Below are 21908 nucleotides of genomic sequence, written 5' to 3' on the forward strand. Positions count from 1 at the left end.
TTAATGTCATAATAATTTACCAATGAGTTAATATTTTGGTAATGATACTTCAATATAATTTGTTTCCTTTACAACCCTGTTTTATGCATTTGAAACATTAATTTTAAATTTGATATTTAACATTTATTTAACATTTTCAATATAATTAATTTCCTTTATAATCCTGTTTTATTTTATTCATTTAAAATAATAACGTTTAACATTTATTTAATAGTTCGATAACTATTTCAATACAATTAGTTTCTTATGTATTTTATTTTATGCATTGAAAAACATTATTCTGAGAAGGGGTCGCTGGGCTTCAACAGACCGTCGTCAAAGGCGGCCATAACACAGAACAGACTTAAAGTTCTTGTTACAAACAATGGAGCAGCTGAGGTTTTTTGAACAGGAAAGTGATCCAGTACAATTTTCCCATTTTACAGATGTGAAAACTGTGACTTAGGGAGAAATGACTTGCCCAAGGTCACACAGATGGTAAGCGGATGAAGTGGGACACAAATGTAGATCTTCTGACTCTAAGACTAGCATGCTTTTTTAAAAAATAAAATTTAATTGCTATTTTTTTGTTTTCACATCATCTGTACTTCCCAATGATTCTATCCCCTCTTACTCCCAGAGAGCCATTCTGTATAATAAACAATGAAAAAAGAACAAGAAAAAAATTTCAGGAAGGTAATAAATGCTTGCTGATTTTTTTTTAATTTGACACTATGTATCTGCACCCAAACCTCTCCACCTCAGCAAAGAAGCAGGAGGCAGGCACCATTTCTCATCTCTTTTTTGGAACCATACTTGGTCATTATAATGTAGCAGTCTGGAGCCCTTTCTAGTACATCACGCTAACTTGCTCAATCTCAGCCTCCAGGCTAGGATTAAATCACAGTAAACATTATAATAAAATTTTATTAAATAAATCTTCATTTATTTATTTATTTTATTAAATAAAATTTTATTAAAAGTATATATACATATATATACTTATATATATTTATTAAAAGTATATATATACATACATAGGAAAGGGAGTGGTGGCATAGGAGAAAGCTAGCCTTGGAGTCAAGTCCTGCCTCTGAAATCTACCCCATCTCAGTGCTCAAGACAACTCTCTTAAGACCAGAAGTCACAGAGAGTGTGGTAACTTGCATTGGTGGGGAGCTTTCCTCATCCTGGAGTGCCCCACAGCAATGAAATCCGAGGTCCAATCCCTAAACTATCCCTAATCCATGTACATAAGTATTTACATCTTCCCTCACAAACCCACATACACTTGAGAGGCAGTTGGTTGTGAATAATGAACTCATCTCGGAATCTGGAAGACCTGGGTTCAAGCCTACCTTGACATAGTCTGGCTCTATGACCCTGGAGAGTCACTTAACATCAGTGCCCCAGACTATAAGCTGCCCAAATGCATTGGTTGGAATGAGTGCTTAACATCACTGGAAAACAGGGAAGGAAAACATGAATAATGATGAATATTTTGCCCATCAAGAGCAACCAAGAGCTATATATGCCTGAGAAGGCATATAAAGCTAATATATATGCATATATACAGAATGTACCAAAAGTTTTAAACTCTCATCATTTTTATATGTATCTTTGCATAAATACATGTGTTATGAATATACATATCTATCTTTGAGCCTCACAACAATGCTATAAGAGAAGTACTACAGCTATTAATATCTCCATTTTAAAGATGAGGAAACTGAGGTTCATAGGTGAAATTATTTGCCCAAAGTCACATAGCTAATACTATAGAAGGAGGACATGAACCTGGGTGAAAATCACAATTCAACAGGCCAAGCCAGGCGGGGGATGAACCCAGGACTCATGGTTCCCCAAATTGTCTCCTAGGAACATCCCACACTCCACTCCACAAGCAATAAGAACCTAGACTGAGGGGGCAGCAGTGAGAATAGAAGGGAACAGATACAAGAGACATTTTGAAGAAAGAATCCATGGGGGTTCATTGCCTGGCACCATTTTGTACAGACTGGCACACCATAAATATTTGCCAAATAATGATTATATTTTATATATCTATAGATATAGATACACCTACATACACATATTCTGTATTTACTTCCTAGCTGTATGATGTTGATTAAGTTATGTAACCTTTCTGAGCCTCAGTTTTCTCATCTGAAAAATGAGCAGTGTGGTTGATTAGATGGCCTTTAATGACCCTTCCAGCTTTAAAACTAGGTTACTCCAGATAGAGTATAAACTCCTTGAGGGCAGGCACTGTTTTATGCTCATCTTTGAGCACTCATCAACCAACATACATTGTCTAGCATACAGAAGGAGCTTAATAAGTGCTTGTGAATGGATAGACAGATGAAGGAATGGACTGGATATGGGGAGAAGTCAAGGATGACTTCAAACCCAATCCTGATTTCAGAAAGCTAAGGTAGAAACATGCCACCTGCTTCTTGTCAGAAAGAACCTGTTGGGGCAGCTAGGTAGTGCAGTGAATAGAGCTCTGGCCTTGGAGTCAGGAGGACCTGAGTTCATAATCCAGCCTTAGACACTTAACACTTACTAGCCATGTGACCCTGGATAAGTCACTTAACCCTGACTACCTCACCAAAAAAAAAAAAAAAAAAAAGGAAAGAAAGAACCCATTGTCTTAAGGTGCAGAATGAGACATATGCTTTCATGGAGAACCAACATGTTAAACAGGTTTGTTTAATTCTACTTATTTCTTTTTTTTTTTTTGGAGGCAATCAGCGTTAAGTGACTTGCCCAGGGTCACACAGCTAGTAAATGTCTAAGTCTACTCTATTTATTTCTTACAATGAAGGGCTTCTATTGGTAATGCAGTTAGTGGATATTGTCAGAGATACAAAAAAAGGAATATTAATAAGATATCTTTAAGCGGAATAGAAAACAGTGGGAATTTCAGAAGAGGCTAAGAGGAGGAAGGGCAGTTTTGTTGCTACCGTGTACAAATCTTTTTTTTTTTTTTTCAACTGAACCTCAGACTTCATTGGTGTAGAGAGCTGCAGGCAGAATCTTCCTTAGTTAATAGAGATCAGCACCTCTGAAACAAAGGGTCTTCGAGTGAGGGGTTCATTGCCCTGGGGTCATGGGCCCTTTTGGAAATCTGGTGAAGCCCATGGATTCCTTCTCAGAATCATGTTTTAAGATGCATAAAATGAAACATATAGGATTACAAAGGAAACTAGTTACATTGACATACAGTTATCAAAACATTAAATTAAGAAAAAAAAGCCCTGTGTCTCTGTCTTAGAGACAAAGCTGCGTAGAGCACTGAAAAGTGAAACAATTTGCCCAGAATCAGAGCCAGTGTAAGTCAGAGCTAGTATTTGAACCAGACCCTCCTGCCTTTAGGGTAGGCTCTATCCATTCCAGGGGCCAGGAACCTGCCGCCATGTTGACTCAAATTCAATTCAGACTTTAAAAAAAAAAAAATCCAAAACTGTATGTAACACAAGCTCACAGTTTCACTTGTGATCTTTTTTGTTGTTGTTTTCCTTTGTATACTAAAACATTTTGTGTTTAAGGACTATTCAAATCCATGATGGAGGCAGCTAGGTGGCTCAGTGGATAGAGCTCAGGGTCTAGAGTCAGGAAGACCTCAGTTCAAATCCGACCTCAGACACTTACTAGCTGTGTGACCCTGGACAAGTCACTTAATCTTGTTTGCCTCAGTTTCCTCATCTGTAAAATAAACTGGAGAAGGAAATGGCAAACCACTGCAGCATCTTTGCCAAGACAATCCCATGAATAGTATTGGGGTGCTATGGTGCACAGGGTCATGAAGAGTTGGATGTCAATGACTGAACAACAAAAATTCATGATAAAAAAATATTTCTTTAAAATAACATTGAGGAAAAAAAATAGGTTCGGGGCTTCAGTAAATGGCAGTGCAAGGGTGTTACGGTAAAGAAGGAAATCATGCAGTCCAGAGGAGGAGTTCAGTTTTGAGTTGTGGAGGTGGAAAGGTCAAGCAGACATCCAAGTGTAGAGAGACCTTGAGTTCTCCAGGCTGGGGCTCAGGAGAAGCCAGGGGAGGTGGTGCATGCCCGTGGTCCCTGCTTCGGGGAAGGAAGGCGAAGGCTGGCAGATCACTTTGTTTGGGGGTTCCGAGCTGGGCTTGGCCAATTGGGTGTCCATACCAGGTCTGTTGCCTCCAAGAGGCCGGGGCCCCCAGGCTGCCTGAGGAAAGAAACGGCCCTTTTGGAGAAATGAGCTGCTGTTCCTCTTTTTACCTGGCGGAGGCAGGGAGACCCAGTCTCCAAAAGGGCTCAGCAGAGAGGCTTCGGCCGGGGTTACAGATCTGGAGAGAGCCTGGGAACGTAGAATGGAGACTTGGGAAGACCTCAGCAGAGCTGGAGCTCTCCTCTGCTCTGGAGGGCAGCCTCCGCTGCTCTAACCGGGCGCACTCTCGTAGCAGAGGAAGGAGAAGCCAAGGAGTCCCTGGGGCCAGTAAGAAGAGCACTCTGGGGACCATCGGACTCCTTGTGACCCCATGTGAGGATTGCTTGACAAAGATACTGGAGTGGTTTGCCATCTCCCTTTCGGGCTCATTTTACAGATGAGGAAACTGAGGCAAACAGGGTGAAGTGACAGACAAATTTGAACGCCTGAAGGTGTCTTCCTGACTCCAGGGCTGGCACTCTATCCACTGGGCCACCAGCTGCCTTAGTACTATCAACTAATTAACAAGCAATGACCAGGCAAATACGATGGGCCAGAAATTGTGCTAAGAAATTGGGGGGAAGGCAGTTAGGTGGTGCAGTGGATAGAGCTCCAGCCTTGGAGTCAGGAGGACCTGAGTTCAAATCCAGCCTCAGACACTTGACACTTACTAACTGTGTGACCCTGGGCAAGTCACTTAACCCCAATTGCCTCACAAAAAGAAAAGAAATTGTGGTAATAGGGGTACCAAGACAAAAATTAAATAACCCCTGCCCTCAAGAACCTTATATTCTATCAGTGGAACCAACATGTACTGAAGAGGCAGCTTAGGGTGGCTCAAGGTGAGGTGGCCTCAGAAGACTTGGGTTCAAATTCTACCTCTGAAACATCCTGACTGCATGGCCCTGAGAACGTCACTTAACCTTTCATTTCATCTAAGCAGCTCTCTTAAGAAAAGGCTTGGTTACTTGGGGCCCATGAACATACATTCATGCATAAATAAATGAACAAACAAATGAATGAATGAATAAAAATTCGCACACATACATACATATAATTTGGTTTATAATTGGTTTCTTTGGTAATTCTATGCATTTTGTGAACTTAAAAATATTTTTCTGAGCAAGGATCCATAGGCTTTACCAGGTTAACAAAGAGGCCCATGACACAGAATCCCTCATAGGATTATTAAGTTGCACAAGGGGAAATAGGGAAGGAAAAGAAAAGGGAGCAAAGGGAAGAGAGAGAAAAGAAGAAGGGAAGGGAAAGAAAAACCATATATATATCATATACACATATATACACAAAGTCCATCGCCCATACACATATATGTATGTATATATATATAATTAGATAAAGTATAAATGCCAGGTACTTAATATATTTAATACAGACAAAGTAAACATAAGCCATATGAAATGACTACTTAGCCATTACCAAAAGCTCAGAGATGGAAAGGCCTCAGAGGTCATCTATTCCAACCCATATCTGAATAAGCATCCCCTGTATTGACTACAGAATGAGCAGGAATGGGCCCTCTGCTCCCAATTCTCTACTGAGGCGAGCCACTGACCTTGCAGCAAGCCTTTCCACTCTGAAGCAGCTCTGGGAAGGACGTCAAAGCTAAATTTGCTTCTTTGCAATGTCCACCTGGCCTGGCCCGGTTCTGCCCTCTGAGGCCAAGCAGGACAAAAGCTAATCCCTTTTGCCAGGTGGTGGACCTGATGGTTATTAATGCCTCATAAAAATCAAATGATGTTTAGGTTTTTTCCCAGGCTCAAAATAGTAACCACCATCTTGGAGCGATTATTGTATTAAGATTTTATCATCTATTAATATGCATAGGCATTAATTCAACCGTATTTATTAAGCATCTGTTACAAACCAGGCACCAGCACTAGGTGCATTGGATACAAAGGCAAAAACAAAACAGCCCTGCCCTCAAGGAGCTTACATTCTACTGGGAAGGGAGAGGGATACAACAGGAGCAGATAAGTAAATACAAAGTATATACAAGTGATTTAAAGAGAGCAGAAACAACTTGGGAGAAAGCAGGAAAAACCTTGAAGGATATTAGCAATTCTAGCTCTTAGCCCAATGCCTAGAACATTGTAAGCACTTAGTAAATTCTTGTTGACTTGCCTCAACCTGGAGGTGAGGAAGAAACAGGGCACCAAGTGGTCAAAGACAAAGAGGTGGGAAATGAAATTTTATACAAAGGGAATATCTAGCAGCCAAGTTTAACTGGAATGGAAAGTGTATGAGGGGAAATTATACATAGTTATATGTAAAGATTTTATAATTTATAATTTATAAATTATAATTTTATTTCTATGATAACATAGCATATATCTGTGTAATTTTATTTTATTATTTGACAATAATTTTATAAATATATACCTGTTTGGGGTTTAGATTCCTTTGGTCTATCCCTAAGAGTGTCCACTAAAATGCTCTTCACAAGGTAGAAGCTTAATAAATCTTTGTTAAAATAACACCTGGCTCACTTAGTTGACATGCCTTCAGTAGGTAAGGGTGCACTGAGCTACCACAACTTGCAAATCACTTGAGACCTTGCAATTCCCAATGGTTTGATCCCATATTTAAAAGATTTCCCATCTTATCTCAGTCTTCAAGTCAATTTCCCTCCTGGGAAGAGGATGCACTGACCAGTCAACACAATGAGCCAGTCTACCCAGCAACTCCATTTCTCATTGCCAATTACTACCCTGCATCCTGGCTTACAAGTGAGCTAGGTGCTGGGGACACAAATACAAAGACTGAAACAACTCCTATTCTCATAAAAATTACATTCAATCAACAAGCATTGATTAAGCACCTACTATGTGCTACTGGGTATTAGGGATACAAATTTTAAAAATTAAAGTTCTCTACTCTCAAGGAGTTTATATTCAATCAACAAGCATGTGTGAGGCACTGAGCTAGGTGCTGGGGACACAAATACAAAGACTGAAACAACCTCTATTCTCATAGAGCTTAAATTTAATCAACAAGTATTTATTAAGCACCTACTATGTGCCAGGAACTCTACTTGTATCCCTTCTGCTGGGGATATAAATATAAAAGACAAAGCAACCCAACATTCAAGGATCTTACATTCAATTAACAACTATTTATGAAGTACCTACTCTGTGTGAGGAGCTGGCCATTACAAAGACCAAAGTAAAATATTCCCTGCCCTCAAGGAGCTTACATTCTATGAGAAGGAAGGAGCAGAGCCCAGGATGAGGAGGAGAAGCTGGTTTGGAATACACAGTCGTCCCTTGCTGGTCCTCAGATGCTGGTATCAAAGAGCTACCCAAGGCAAGTAGAGGCAGGGCTTGGGATGCCCTGTTCCATCACAGAGGGATAACCTGTGCCCCTGCTTGCCCTGTTTATCTCCTTGAATTGTCTTTTCTTGGGTCCCCGGAGGTCATTCATGGAGACAGATGAGACGGGTAAAGCCATTTCTAATGATCCTGGCATGAAAAATTCGTTACCCCTCCCACACTTAATTTAGTCCCAATCACCAGCCACACCACAAGGTAAAATGATACTCTTTCTAAGGGGATGAGGTCCTCTTCCTGTCTTCCAGACTTCTGGGGAGAGGGAAGGGAGCAGCTGGGAAAGTTAATTTCCCCGTCTAGATCACAAATCTAGGACCAAGAACAAACAACCCTCTCCCCTATTCCTAGAGCCTAGGTCTAGTAGGGATTCCCCCTATCTGTTGCACGTGAGGATCTGGGAGGAAAACGAGAAAATGTCTCCATACATAGGGGTGTCTGACCTACCGGTCTTTGATTCTGCATCCAATGGGATCACCACATTCTCAGTCTCCGACTCTGAGAGGAAGCAACCCAGGTGGGGTGGGGGCCCTGAACTAGGTAGAGGAGAATGATTATATGTGTGTGTGTGTGTGTGTGTGTGTGTGTGTGTGTGTGTGTATTTTGCTTTCTGGTGAGGCAATCAAGGTTAAGTGACTTGCCCAAAGTCACACAGTTGATGTTAAATTTTAACATAAAAGAATATGTTCCAATTTTATAGGGCCAGCTGTCACTGTAGAAAAATTCATTCAGGTAAGATAATCATTAATAACCTAAGATGTTTGCTTAAGGTGTTACCTTTCCCAGGATGTGTTAACATGCTAAGAGGCGATTCCTTCAAACTGAGCCTTCGGGCCCCAAGGAATTAGTATTATTTATATTTAATATTAAAATTAATTAAAATAAAATGAATATTAAAACATAGGCACTTTGACAGCCTAGCAGGGAGATTTAGGGGAACAAAAAGAAGCATGTCTACATGATCTTTCCTTCCCGGTATAATCCCTCTTCTGTTTCCTACGTGGCACCAGGTTGTGGGGAAACCCCTGAGGACATTTAGGTAGCGCTCTGAGGTTTGAAAAGTGCTTTATGTCGAACATGTTATCTCTTTGGAGCCTTGTGAGGTAGGCCCTGTGAGGTAGGAGCTATTGATCACCCCCATTTTACAGATAAGAAAACTGAACCTCAGATGAAATCAACTTGCCTAAGGTCACATGGGTAGCAGTCTGAGGGGAGATTTGAATTCAAATCTTCTGGATGCCAAGTCAACTACTGAATTACACTGTCTAGGTAGATGGTAATAATAATAAATTCATTTAAAATAATAATAATAATAAATAAGATATTCTTAAAGCATTATTTTAAATGCATTATTATAATTATTAATAGTTACAAATATTAACAATATTAGCTAACATTCACATAGTGCTTTAAGGTTTATAATGCACTTTGCATCATATATATTATCATATTTGATCCTCACAAGAGCCTGGTGAGGCAGATGCTACTATTATCCCCATTTTACAGATGAGGAAACTGAGAGTCAGAGCATCTCAGGGTCGCAACACCAGTGTCATAAGCGTTTGGCAGCAGACTCCACTAAATCTGGGGGAGACTCAGTACCACGGGTTCTCCGTTAGAAAGCAGAGGTTGCCTGTAATTTGTTCTGCCAGCCCCATCCAGTGCCTAGGTCAATGACTAGAAGCTCTGCTCTAGGTTATAATGGCAGAGCTGTGTTGGTAGAGAGTTTCCTCATCAGAAGGCTCCCGTTACCAATAGAATCCTCAGGGCCAGATCTCTCACTCCTTTCTCTTGTGCCTAGGCCTGCTTTCCATTTCCCTTGCCTCCCCACTTAACAAAGGGGCCTACAGGTGATGGAGAAAGGTGGCGGTCCTCTTGCTTAAAGCCAGATCTCTCCCAGGAGGGACCTGGTTATACTAGGGCCAGGACCCTGCCCTAGAGCTAAGAGCTGCACATGAGTGAGTATCCTGAAGGACTGTGGGGGAGCTGAGCCACAGCCCCAAACCCAGCAGCGTCTGATCCGCTAAGGAGCCAGTAGAACAGGATTGTGAAGTTCAGTGGCCCTCCTCCCAGGATAGGAAAAAAAATTCACACTGGGGGAGGAAACTGAGGCCAGAGAGGTTAAGTGATTTCCCTACCCAAGGTCACACAGCCAACAACAGGCTTGCTCCCTCTTCACTAGAGCTCACTGCCTGTCGACGGTTCTTCTCCCCCTCCCGCATTCTAAGCCCCGCCAGCGCCTGGCCCAGAGCACCTCCAGAACACCCAGGTGAAAACAGGGTTACTTACATATTCTTTAATGTCCTTGGACTTTACTGCCTTGTAAGAATAATACGCAGGATAGAGGGTGCCGAACAGGAGCCTGGGGGAGAGAGAAACAAAAGCAAACCCAGGTGAATTTTGGTGGTCCTGCGCGGGAACGGGGCTTCCCTTCCCCTCCCAGGGCAGAGCAGTAACTAGGTCCCAGATGGGCAAGAGTTAACAATAGCTCATATTTTACAGAGGGGGCTCTAAGGTTTGCCGAGTGCTTTTCACAAAGTGTTGGGAGGCTCCTGACCACCCTGTGTTACACCCAAGATGTTACGGTATGTGAAAACTTGTGGGGTATGGGCCAGGCCACCAGGTCAACAGCGATCACTTCCGTAAGTGCTCATTAAGCACCTATGTGTGCCAAGCTCTAGACCCAGTGTTAGACTTGGGGGCCAAGAAATCTGAGTTCAAATCCTGCCTCAGACCATTACCAGCTGTGTGACCCTGGGTAAGACACTTAGCCTCTCTCTGCCTCAGTTTCCTCATCTGTTAAATGGGGATAATAAAAGCACCTATTCCAAAGGGATGTCTGGAGGATCCAATGAAATGACACATGTAAAGTGCTTTACAAACCTTGAAGTTCTATATAAACCTTAGTTGTTATTAGCTGTGATGGCTGATGGACTACAAAGACAAAAATATAACTGTCTCTGCCGTCAAGGAATTGATATTCTACTGGGATGGGCAATATGTGCAGTTAAGCATATACAAAATGTATTTACATAACACAGTGCCTGGCACATAGTTGTTGTTGTTCAGTTGTTTTCCAGTCATGTGCAACTCTTCACAATCTCACTTGGGGTTTTCTTGAAAAAGATACTGGAGTGGTTTGCCATTTCCTTCTCCAGTTCTTTTTATAGATGGTGAAACTGAGGCAAACAGGGTGAAGTGACCTGCCCAGGGTCACACAGCTAATCAGTGTCTGAGGCCAGATTTGAACTCAGGAAGAGTCATCTTCCTGACTCCAAGGCCAGCACTCTATCCATTGCGCCACCTAGCTGCCCCTGGCATATAGTAGGTGACTTAATAAATACTTGCTGATTGATTCATTGTTGATTAATGGGCGTGTCTGCAATGAGAAGAGGCCTCCTATGGCCCTTGAGCTGGATCTGGAATGGTCTTAGGGGTTCCAAGAGGCAGGAAAGCAGATCATTACAGGCCTGGGGAACAGGCATGGGGGTGGGAGAGAGAATATCAGGGAGCGGAAGCAGCAGGAGGGCAGACAAAATGCGAAATTAGAGTGATCATAACCAGCTGAAGGTCAAGACAGACCCAGTTAATCCCAGGCAGTTGCTACTGCCCTGACCCAACTCCCCAGGGGCTCGCTAGCGTTTGCTGCCAAAGCATGGCAAAAGAATCTCAACCGGAAGCTACAGCTAACAAATGCCTTCTCCCGTCGGAATATCAGCGCTGCCCTCTCCATGTGTCATGAGCTGGAATGCTTCGGAGGGGGTGGGGTGAACATTCAGCCCCTCCTGCCTTAGAAATGGTTAGTGCTTCTTCTACCAAGATAGACTGAAAAGGCTGGAGGCTTAGGCACCCGTAGTGTCCATCTAGAACTAGAAGAAGGGACTTTGGGTCATCTAGTCCAACCCAACATTTTACTGGGGGCCACAGAGGCTTACAAAAAGACACAGATAAGAGTTGCCCAGGAGGAAAGATGGGTAAAGGCATTGTAATCTGCCCAGTTGAGAAAAGTACCCACAGCAATGAGATCACAGACTTGAGGAAGCATTCCCAGGCTCTTGCAGAGTTCTTGGCACATAGTAGGTGTTTAATAAATGTGTGTTGAATCAATTCAACAATTATGGACCAATTGTGTACAGAGAAGAGTGTCAGGCCCCAGGAAGAAATACAAAGTTCAGATCATACATGATCCCTGCCCTCCCAGAGCTTATAGTCTAATAAAGGAATATGATACATACACAGATAAATGCCACACACAAAAATGACTTGATACATTCATTTGAGAGTTGTGAAATAAAGTGCTATGTTTGAGGAGGATGGTAAGGAATTTTAATAAGAGTAATCATGGAAGGCTTCATGAAGTAGGTGGCATTTGAGCAAGTCTTTAAAGGATGGGTCAACTGCTAGATCTCTAACCCAAAGACATCCAAAAAAAGGGGAAAGGATCTATTTATACAAAAATATTTAGAGCAGCTCTTCTTGTGGTGGCTAAGAATTGGCAACCAAAGGGATGCACATCAATTGGGAATGGCTCAACAAGCTGTGGTATATGATTGTAATTTGTATTATTGTGCTGTAAGAAATGACAAGCAGGATGACTTCAGAAAAACCTGGAAAGACTTACATGAACTGATGCACAGTGAAGTGAGCAGAACCGGGAGAATGTTGTATATAGTAACAGTAATATTATAAAATGAAGAACTGTGAATGACTTAGCTAATTTCAGCAATGCAATGATCCAAGAAAATGCCGAAGGACTCATGATGAAGCATACTGTCTGTCTCCAGAGAAAGAGATGATATTGACTGAACACAGACTGAAGCATGCTATTTTCACTTTCTTTTGTTTTTTTCTTTTATTTGAGTCTTGTAAAGAATGACTAATATGAAAATGTTTTACACTAAAAAAAAAAGAAAAAAGAAATAAAGAATGGGTCAGTATGAGCAAAAGGCATGAAACCAGGAAAGTGTAGGGTATGTCTATGGAACACAAGCTGACCCTAGAATCGGCTTGTGTGGTGGTGGCTTAATAACCAAGAAGGTACCTGACTTTATCTTAGGAAGGGTGGGTGGTACAATAAAAAGAGCACTGGCTCCGGAGTCAGGACCTGGGTTCAGATTCCACCATTGATGTTTACTAGCTGTGAGGTCCTAGACAAGTTCCTTGGCTTTCCTTGGCCTCAGTTTGCTCACAGGCAAAATGAGGGAGTTGGATTAGATGGCCTTGGAGGTCCCTTGTAGACCTCAGTGTCCTCACCTATAATGTGAGGGGGTGTCTGCTAGCCCTGGATGCAGGGTTGGATGGACTTGCCTTGGTTAGGAACAGAATTCTAAACACAGGAGTGGCAAGGTTAGACCTTTACAGAGAGAAGTTCTGCCCAACAGTCTGATGAAGGAAGGAGAGGAGAGGTGGGAAGACAGGTTAGGAAGCATCCCATTCACGTATGTGGAATTCAGCACCACGGCTGGCTCCGAATTTGTGTGTCTATCCCCTAGGCCAGGAATGTCCTCCCTGGTCACCTCAGTCTCAGAATCTTCTTTCAAGGCTCAGCCCAGGTACCACCTCCTTCTCAAAGACCTTCATGAGCTCCCCCACCACCACCATTGTCCCTTTCTTCCTCAAATTTCCTTGTATTATACATATTTTTATAAATGCCGTATCCTCCCACCCCACAATAAAGTGTAAGCAGGAACTATCTTGTTCTTGTATCCCTAGAGTATAGTTAAAGTGTTTTGCATTTAGTCATTTTTTCAGATGTATCCAACTCGTTGTGACCCCATTTTGGGGTTTTCTTGGCACATATACTGGAGTGTTTTTCCACTTCTTTCTCTAGCTCATTTTACAGATAAGGAAACTGAGGCAAACAGGGTTAAGTGACTTGCTCAAGGTCACACAGCTAGTAAGTGTCTAAGGCCAGATCTGAACATGGGAAGATAAGTCTTCCTGATTCTAAGCCTAGTGCTCTATCCACTGTACCACCCAGCACATAGTAGGCACTTAGTAACAAAAATCCTAGTAAGGCTTAATAATGATCATCTATTGCAAGTGCTTTGTACATAGTAGGTGCTTAATGATGGAAGTCTTAATAAGACAATAATAGTAATAGTCTAGTGTAAGTGCTTTGCACATAGTAAGTCCTTAATAATAAAAGTTGCCTTCAATTGACTAAAAGTCAATGTGAAGCAGGTGTTTTATCTACAGTCTCTTGGTTCTTTGACACCTCAAAGTGAAGCAGAGAGAGAGTGCTGGATTTGGGGGTCAAAGGGTCTGGGTTCAAATCCCAGCTCTACCACTTGTTATCTGTGTGACCTTAGGCAAACCACTTCATCTCTACTGGCCTCAGTTTCCCCATAGGATCATAGATACACAGCTAAGAGGGACCTCTGACACTATCTAGTCCAATCCTCTCTTTTACATCTGAGGAAACTGAGCCACAGGCAGGTGAAGCGGTCACACAGATAGTAAGCATCAGAGGCCAGGTGCTCTGACTTAAGGCAAGTGCTCTTTCCATTGTAACGTGCATGGTGTGGTGAATAAAGTGCTTGAGCTGGGGGTCAGGAAGACCCAGGCTCAAATTCTGCCCCAGGCATTTATTAGTTGTATGACCTTAATTTTTCTGACCCTCAGTTTCCTCATCTCAAAAAATGGGCATAACAATAGCATATACCTCACACAGCATTGTTGTGAGGATGTAAAGTCCATGGTCCTATGTAAATGTGAGTTATTAATATTATTGTTATTGTTATTTTAACATAATTTCCCAAAGTGAAGTGTACCAAAGATCAAGGAGAATGAGAAGCCAGGAGAGGTAATGAGAAGGGTCCTGGGGATCCTCTTTGTAGAAGACACTCTCATCAGTTGAGTGGAGCCAAGTTACACCAGGATAGAGAACACAGTGGCTGCTGGGTCATGCCGTGCTGACTCAGCAGAAGCCCAGAGCCCATGGAGGCTCCAGGAGCGCTCCCCAGATCCCAGCTCGTTGGGAGGAGAGGAGAACAGCTCATCATCGTCCAAGTGTTTTTTCAGCCTCTGCCCTGACTCCAGGAGGCCAGCCTGGATGAACAGGGGCCAGTGGAAAGCCCACCTCTAATACCAACAAACAAATGAATTTGGTCTTTCTGAAATTTCATAAACAACAGCATTCCATGAGAACCAGGGGAGGCCAGAGCAAAACCAGTGAGTTCAAGCCAGAGAGAGGGACCCTGGCCTTGGCTTCCTTTCCCTGTTATTCTTTCACACTTATTTTTGCAGCCTCCTATGGGATGTCCTCCCATGAGTTATCTCTGTTTTGACAGCATGTGCTCACAGCAGAAGTGACTGAGTCTTTTGTTTATAGAATCTCTAGAATATTGATATACATGGAAAACCCTTTGGATTTCTCTATTTTAGGGGTGAGAGAAGAAAGGGAAGCAGGAAGACCACATTAATGTTTGAGGAGAATTGGAGTCAGAGAACCTGGGTTCAAGTTCTGTTCCATCCATCCATCCATCTATCTATCTATCTATCTATCTATCTATCTATCTATCTATCTATCCATCCACCCATATATCTATCCACCCATATATCTATCCACCTACCCATCCATCTGTCCATCTATCCATCCATGTATCTACCCACCCATCCATCTATCCATCCACTCATACATCTATCCACTCACTCATCCATCTGTCCATCTACCCATCCATCTACCCACCCTCAGAGACCAATCCCCCTCATTTTATAGATAAGAAAACTCAGGGCCAAAGACATTATATGACTTGCCCAAAGCCACACAGTTGGTGTCAGAGACAGCATTTGAACCCTCTGACTCCAGAGGCAAGACTCTTTCTATTGGCAAAGGTATCTTAACCTCACTTTACAGGAAGAAATTGAGGATCAGAGAGGCTGACATAGCCACTGACACAAAGCCAGTGTCCAGCCCCTGTGGTCTTCATTCTAAGCCCAGCCCACTATCCACTGTGGATTACTACCTTCTCAAGATAGCTTGATCATCTTATTTGTGAACACCAGGCACACCCACAGTCAAACATAATAACCAAAACAGACTTCAAGAATCAAAGTCAGAAATAAAATTATTTACAGATCATGCATGAGGCAGTTTGGAGGTACAGTAACAGAGTGTGTTAGAGTTAGGAAGACCTGACTTTTTTTTTCCAGTGGGAGGCAAGGTGGGAGGGAGAAAAAAATGGAATTTTTTTGATAACTAAAAAACTGAAATGAAATTTTGAAAAATGACTGGGAGATAAGGAAATGGAAGCCAGGAGGAAAGAAGTTAAACTGCCTACTTCACATCCTCCTGGGGGGCTGTTGTGCCTTTTGGTTCAAGATGCTGGACCTGGAATCAGCGAGACCCAAGTTCAAATCTATCCTGATTTAGTAGCTGTGTGACCCTGGATAAGCCACTTAACCTCTGCTTCAGTTTCCTCATCTGTAAAATGGGGTAATAATAGCACCTTCCTCCCAGCATTGTCATGAGGATAGAACAATATATTTGTAAACCACTTTGCAATCCTTAAAGCCCTATACAAATGCTACTGAGTTCAAATTTCCCTGAGTTCAAATACAGCCTCAGACACTTACTAGCTGGGTGATCCTGGGCAAATCACTTCATCCTGTTTGCCTCAGTTTCCTCATCTGTAAAATGAGCTGGAGAAGGAAATGGCAAACCACTCCATTGTCTTTGCCAAGAAAACCCAGAGTGGAGTCAGACACAACTGAAAAATGACTGAACAACAAATTACTGTCATTGTTATCATTACTATGGACCTTTCAGGTTGTAGGATAAATAATAGAGGATTGAGTACATCAAACAATTTAACAAGTCCCTGAATCTCACTGTTGGGAGGCATTCCAAAGGCCACTTTGTCTAAACCATGTCTGAATAGAAATGAACTAAAGAGGAAACAGGCTGTTCATTTAGATAACAGAAATATCCTTAGTTGGGCTGGCAAATGGCAATAGAGTGAGACAAGTGGGAGAGCTTAGTAGTGCTGGTGTTCTGGATCAAAACAGACATGGCCTCCTTAAATAATTGGGTTTAGGAATAGAAGAGTAAACAAACCCAGTGAATGTATACTTGATTCTCCTGGATAAGGAGATCAGAACTTGAAATAGTCATCCTGAGCCCCTTGAATGGATTTCAGTCCGTTTCATCTTGGCCCATGAACTGCTGGCATTTTCACACCTGTTATCTCATTTCCTCTCCAGTGAGGTGTTGGGAATTCACCTGCTTTACCATTTGGCACTATTTTCATTGTTAAAAGATCCCCAAGGCTTTGTATTCCAACCCCCCCCCCCCCACACACACACATGCCCATACACCCATAAGGCTTCCGGCTATGCCAAGAGCATTCGGTCTGCAGCGGCTTGAGAAGGTGGCCAGCTATAGCTAACCGAGTAGGGACCTTTTTGATTCATATCGGTCTTTTAAAAGGGGGTCCAGAGACTACCAACTCTGGCATTGAATTTGGAATGCAAAAGATTTTGGCAAAGAAAGTGGGAAGGTAATTGACATGTGGCTTGACCAGGCAGGAGGGGGTAGGAAAGATACTGTGGAAACTCAATGTGATTGGAGTCAGGGGTTGTTGTTCAGTTGTTTCAGTCATGGCTAACTCTTCATGACCCCATTTGGGGTTTTCTTGGCAGGAATACCAGAAGGGTTTGCCATTTCCTTCTCCAGATCATTTTACAGATGAGGAAACTGAGTCTAACAGGGTTAAATGATTTGCCCAGGGTCACACAGCTAGTAAGTATCTGAGGCCACATTTGAACTCAGGTCTTCCTGACTCCAGGTCTGGCTCTCTATCTGCTGCACCACCTAGCAGCAGCAGGAGTCAGAGGACCTGGGTTTAAATCCATACTACTACCTATGTGACCTTGGCTAAGTCACCAGATCTCAATTTCCTCATTTATAAAATGAAAGAGTTAGACTATGGCTTCTGAAGCTCTATTGGGTAAACCATTTAACCTCTCTATGTCTCAGTTTCCTCATCTGTGAAATGAAGGTGTTGAACAAGATGGCCCCCAAGGTCCCTTCTTGCCGATGACTTCCACTTCTTCCCTTTCTGGAGCCTTCTTCTTCTGGTGGAGTGCCAGCCATACACAGCTCCCTTTTCCAATAACTGCATCACTCCTTTCTGGAAGGGTGCCATGCTCTTAAAGGTCTCAGATTTCTCTCCCCTTATTTATCTTTCCCTCTCTCCCTCGTTTGGGATGGGGAAGCCCAGTGACTCCCAGTTTGCATTATTTAGATTTCTACAGGGATGGAAAGTTCACAAAGTGCCTTCCACACAACTACCCTATGATGTTGGCAGTACAAGTATTAGGAGCCTCCCGTCTCTTGCCTCTACATGATTCCCTACAAGATCTCATCTCTCCTCAAAATCCTCATCTGCCATTAAAAATCTGGCACCACTTCCTCCAGAAAGCATTCTAGGTGGCCTCCCCTGCCCCTCTAGGACACTCTTGTTCTTCAATTTGCCTTGGACTATTTATTGTTCATTCTTCCAATGATATGACCTATGATATGACAGGTGATGTCTTGCCTTGCACTTGAATTGGATTTAAGCGAGACAGAGCTGCACAAAGTCATCAGCCTCACTCTTTCTTCCAGAGTCGTGGAAGTCCATTGGCAAGCTAAGAGTCAGGACAACAGGGGATGGCCCAGGATGCAGTGAATGACCTCGGCATGTTCAATGCCTGACCAAGCTCTAAGCACTCCACAGCACCTGCTTCAGCCACCTCGGTGGCCATTGGAACAAATTGTTCTCATCTGCCCATTCTGCAGGGGAAGTCTTCACATGCTTGGGTAGACATCCCCCTAATTCACCGACTGGTCTGTGGCCTGTTGGTTATTCTCAGCCTGGTTTAGCCCATTTGCTGAGATGGTTTACTAGGGTATGGCCGCTGCACATGCTACAACTTCTTTGAGCCAAAGGTAAGGGTTGGGCAGTGGACACTCAAGGTGTATGAACAGCCCTGAGTCCTCACATCAGAGGCACTAGTCCCCTGAACACCCCATATACTTTGGTTGTGTGTTATAGAAAGATAACCTAGCATGGTAGAACAAGAGTCAGCTTCAGAAGCAGGAAATTCTGGCTTCAAGTCCTTCCTCTGACACATCCTGGTTGTGTGACCTTGGACGAGCCATTTCACCTCTTGGTTCTCCCAGCAACTCTAAGACTAGAAATTTCTGAGATCGTGACAGCTTGAATTGGTAGAGGGAAAGTGATCATCAGGGAATTCCCTGTGCAATGAACAAGGGGCCCAGCCCCTCTGCACCCACATCCCAAGGTCCAAATGAGACACTGTGCCTGGCATGCAGTAGGCACTTAATAAATGTTTATTGACTGACCTCCCATCGTTAAGTACCTGCTGTGTGCCTGGCACTAGAAACACAAACAAGAAAGATAATCCCTGTCCACTAGCAACTCACATCCTACTCAGGTGAAATGGTTAGACCAACCCAACCAGTTTCAATGAGACACTTGCTCTGAAAACGTGTGCAACATAAATTATTTGCAACAACAAGCTTCAAAAGAGCTCGAAGTGCGAGGTGTATTATTTCAGCACGTGTGAAAGCCCTAAGGCCTTTGGTTACCAGGGTGCTTGGAGGACCCCAGCAGGCATGCTTTGGCAAAATTTAATAAGATCTTCAGGTAGGTCACTGAAAAGGGGTCTAGATCATGCAGTAGATAGAGTGCCAGCCTTAGATTCAGGAAGACCTGAGTTCAAATTCTGCTTCAGACACATGCCAGCTGGGTGATTTTCCCAAGCAAATCAGTTAAATTCTCTGGACCTCAGTTTTCTCATTTTTTTTTTTTGTTGTTGTTGTTCTGACTATGTACATAGCTCTGGTGAAAGGGACAGGGACATGCAAACCCCCTGAGCTTTGGTTTCCATGAGGAGATCAGAACCTCTGGGCCTTTGGCTTCATTAATGCTGTGTGAGAGCACTGTTTAACACAAACAAACCAGAGAACAGTCCCTTCTGAGCTGGGGCTTTCAAGCATGACAGTCACTATTAGAGTTATACAGCTCTTCCACACAGGGACCTCAAGAAGCTGATATTCTGGGGGGCAGCTAGGTGGCTCAGTGGATAGAGCACCAGACCTGAAGTCAGAAGGACCTGAGTCCAAATCTGGCCTCAGACCAAACACTTGACACTTACTAGCTGTGAGACCCTGGGCAAGTCACTTAACCCCAATTGCTTAAAAACTAATATACATATACATATATATATATATACATATATAATATACACACATTTATATACACACACACACATATTTACATATATATATGTGAAGCTGATATTCTGTTACAAGGAAACAGGAAGCAAATAGGAAATATGTACAAAGTAATGGGGGTGGGGGTGGGGGGAGGGCAGTTCTCATAACTGGTGAAGATCAGGGAAGGCTTCATGTAGGAGGTGGCATCTGAGCAGAGCCTTGAAGGATGCTAAAAGCTCTAAAAGACTAAAGTGAAGAACATTCCAGGCATGGGGGACAGCTTGTGCACAGGCAGTTAGGAGATGAGAGTGTTGTGTCCAGGGACAACCAAGTAGGTCAGTGTGGCTGGGACATTTGCTTTCAGTGCCTCCTGAGGGAAATATCTGGGTTGTGCCTAAAGTCATTTGTAGTCTCCTATTAATAGGTATGCCAGGTGGCTACCTGGGGGTGGAAGGGACGGGGTAGGGATGTCCTTTGCTCAGCCTGCTGCTCCTAGTTACAATTCTCCTTGTTGCTCTGGGATGCTGGTATTTCATCTCTAGCAGGGCCCAGTAGGAAGGTGGGATGAGTGGGTAAGTTCATCTAAGGAGAGCCTGACTGAGAAGGAAGCACCATGGGATGTGGCAAGATATACAAGGGCCCTGGCAACTGTCTCTCTGTGGGTAGTCTACTTCTCAGTCCTCACCCTAGTCCAACCTTGAACTTGAATACCAGCAAACTTCTAAATTCTCCTGCCTTTGATATGGATCATGTTATTATAGATTTTTAAATGGAAGGGGGACTAAAAGGCCAGAGTCCAACTCTCTCATTTTATAGAAGAGGAAATTGAGGCACAGAGATGGTGAATAATTTGATCAGCTAGGAACTGCCCAAGGTGGAATTTGAACCCAGGTCTTCCTAAATCCAAGTCCAGTGCCCAATCCATTGGAAATCTGATATTACCTTCTGCTTGCTAGGGGACAACAGTATTGTATAGTGGAGAACTCAGTTTAGAGTTCAAATACCCTATTAGTTTATGCAACTACATTGATATAAGGCTTTAAGACTTGAGGAGTGAGAAATGTACATCCCTCACTTGATCTCATGTGACTCCCAAGCCTCAGTCTTCCCATCTTTAAAAAAGAACAGCTATAGTCACTCTACCCACTGACACAGTGGTTGTGAGGATTCAATGGGAGAACATTTGGGGAAGTGCTTTGTAACTATTGAGTGTTATTAATTATTTTGATGATGGTGATGATGATAGTCTTGTCTGACTTTTCCCATTCTTGAAGGATCAAAGAACCATTGGTTTAGAGCTGTAAAGGACCTTAGAAGTCCTCTAGTCTGATTCTCTCATTGTACAGATGAGGAAACTGAGGCACAGAGAAATTCTGACTGTCTGGTGACTCTGTCACCATGCCCCCAGCTGCCTTCTCACCTTGGAACATTCTTCCAACTCTGCAGTCCCTTTCTCCTACTGTTGAGTTCCTCCCAGGACCTCCATTTTGAGGAAGGGTTTGGGCCAGCCATGTTTCATTCCTCTCCCAGCCCTGCTCTGACTCTAAACTCTGACATGATCCCCCTTCAGGTAGCTTCTCTCTCTTCCCTCATTCCAACTCTCTTTTGTGTGTTGTTTTCACCATTAGAATGTAAGCTTCTTGTGGGCAGGGACTGTTCTCTTTTTCTTATATTTGTATCCAACAGCACTTAGCCTGACACATAGTAAGGAATGAATAGACACTTATTAACTCAACCTGATTTGTCCTGAGTCACACAGCTAGTAAGTACAGAGGTACAATTTGAGCCCAGATCTCCCTGATTCCACAGCCAATATCTCCTATGCCACAATTTGATGCAGACTATGCCTGAACCTGAGTTAACCTGGCCATAATATCCCATAAGCAATAACAGTAATAGTAATAAAAACATTTGTCTGTCTACACCTGAGTCTTCTAGAGGCAGCCATTATGGACCAGAGCTCTCTCAAGGAGCCAGCCTCAAGTCTGATGCCCAGAACATAAGGACTCAGGCACCCAATCCCAAGACTTGATGAATTCCCAATCCTAGATCACAGCAAGTCAGAGCTAAAAGGAGCCCCAGCACATGAACAAGAATGTCTCATCTGCATCCTCTGGGACAAGCTCAGCCTTGGCTTGCCGACTTCCAATGGCACGTCATAATTTCCTCAC

The 21908-nt window shown here is 43.1% G+C and overlaps 1 protein-coding gene across 1 annotated transcript in view; it reads right to left on the minus strand.

Annotated features, from left to right (window-relative positions):
* Positions 1–21908, minus strand: part of REEP1 (receptor accessory protein 1) — a 138210-nt gene that overhangs the window by 70773 nt on the left and 45529 nt on the right. Inside the window, exon 2 of the mRNA XM_027860460.1 lies at positions 9801–9873. Coding sequence (XP_027716261.1) covers positions 9801–9873 — 73 coding nt within the window. The remainder of the gene's footprint in view (positions 1–9800; positions 9874–21908) is intronic.

The sequence above is a fragment of the Vombatus ursinus genome, unplaced genomic scaffold, assembly GCF_900497805.2.
Source record: "Vombatus ursinus unplaced genomic scaffold, bare-nosed wombat genome assembly UNPS02014181.1, whole genome shotgun sequence".
In the NCBI taxonomy this organism is placed as follows: domain Eukaryota; kingdom Metazoa; phylum Chordata; class Mammalia; order Diprotodontia; family Vombatidae; genus Vombatus; species Vombatus ursinus.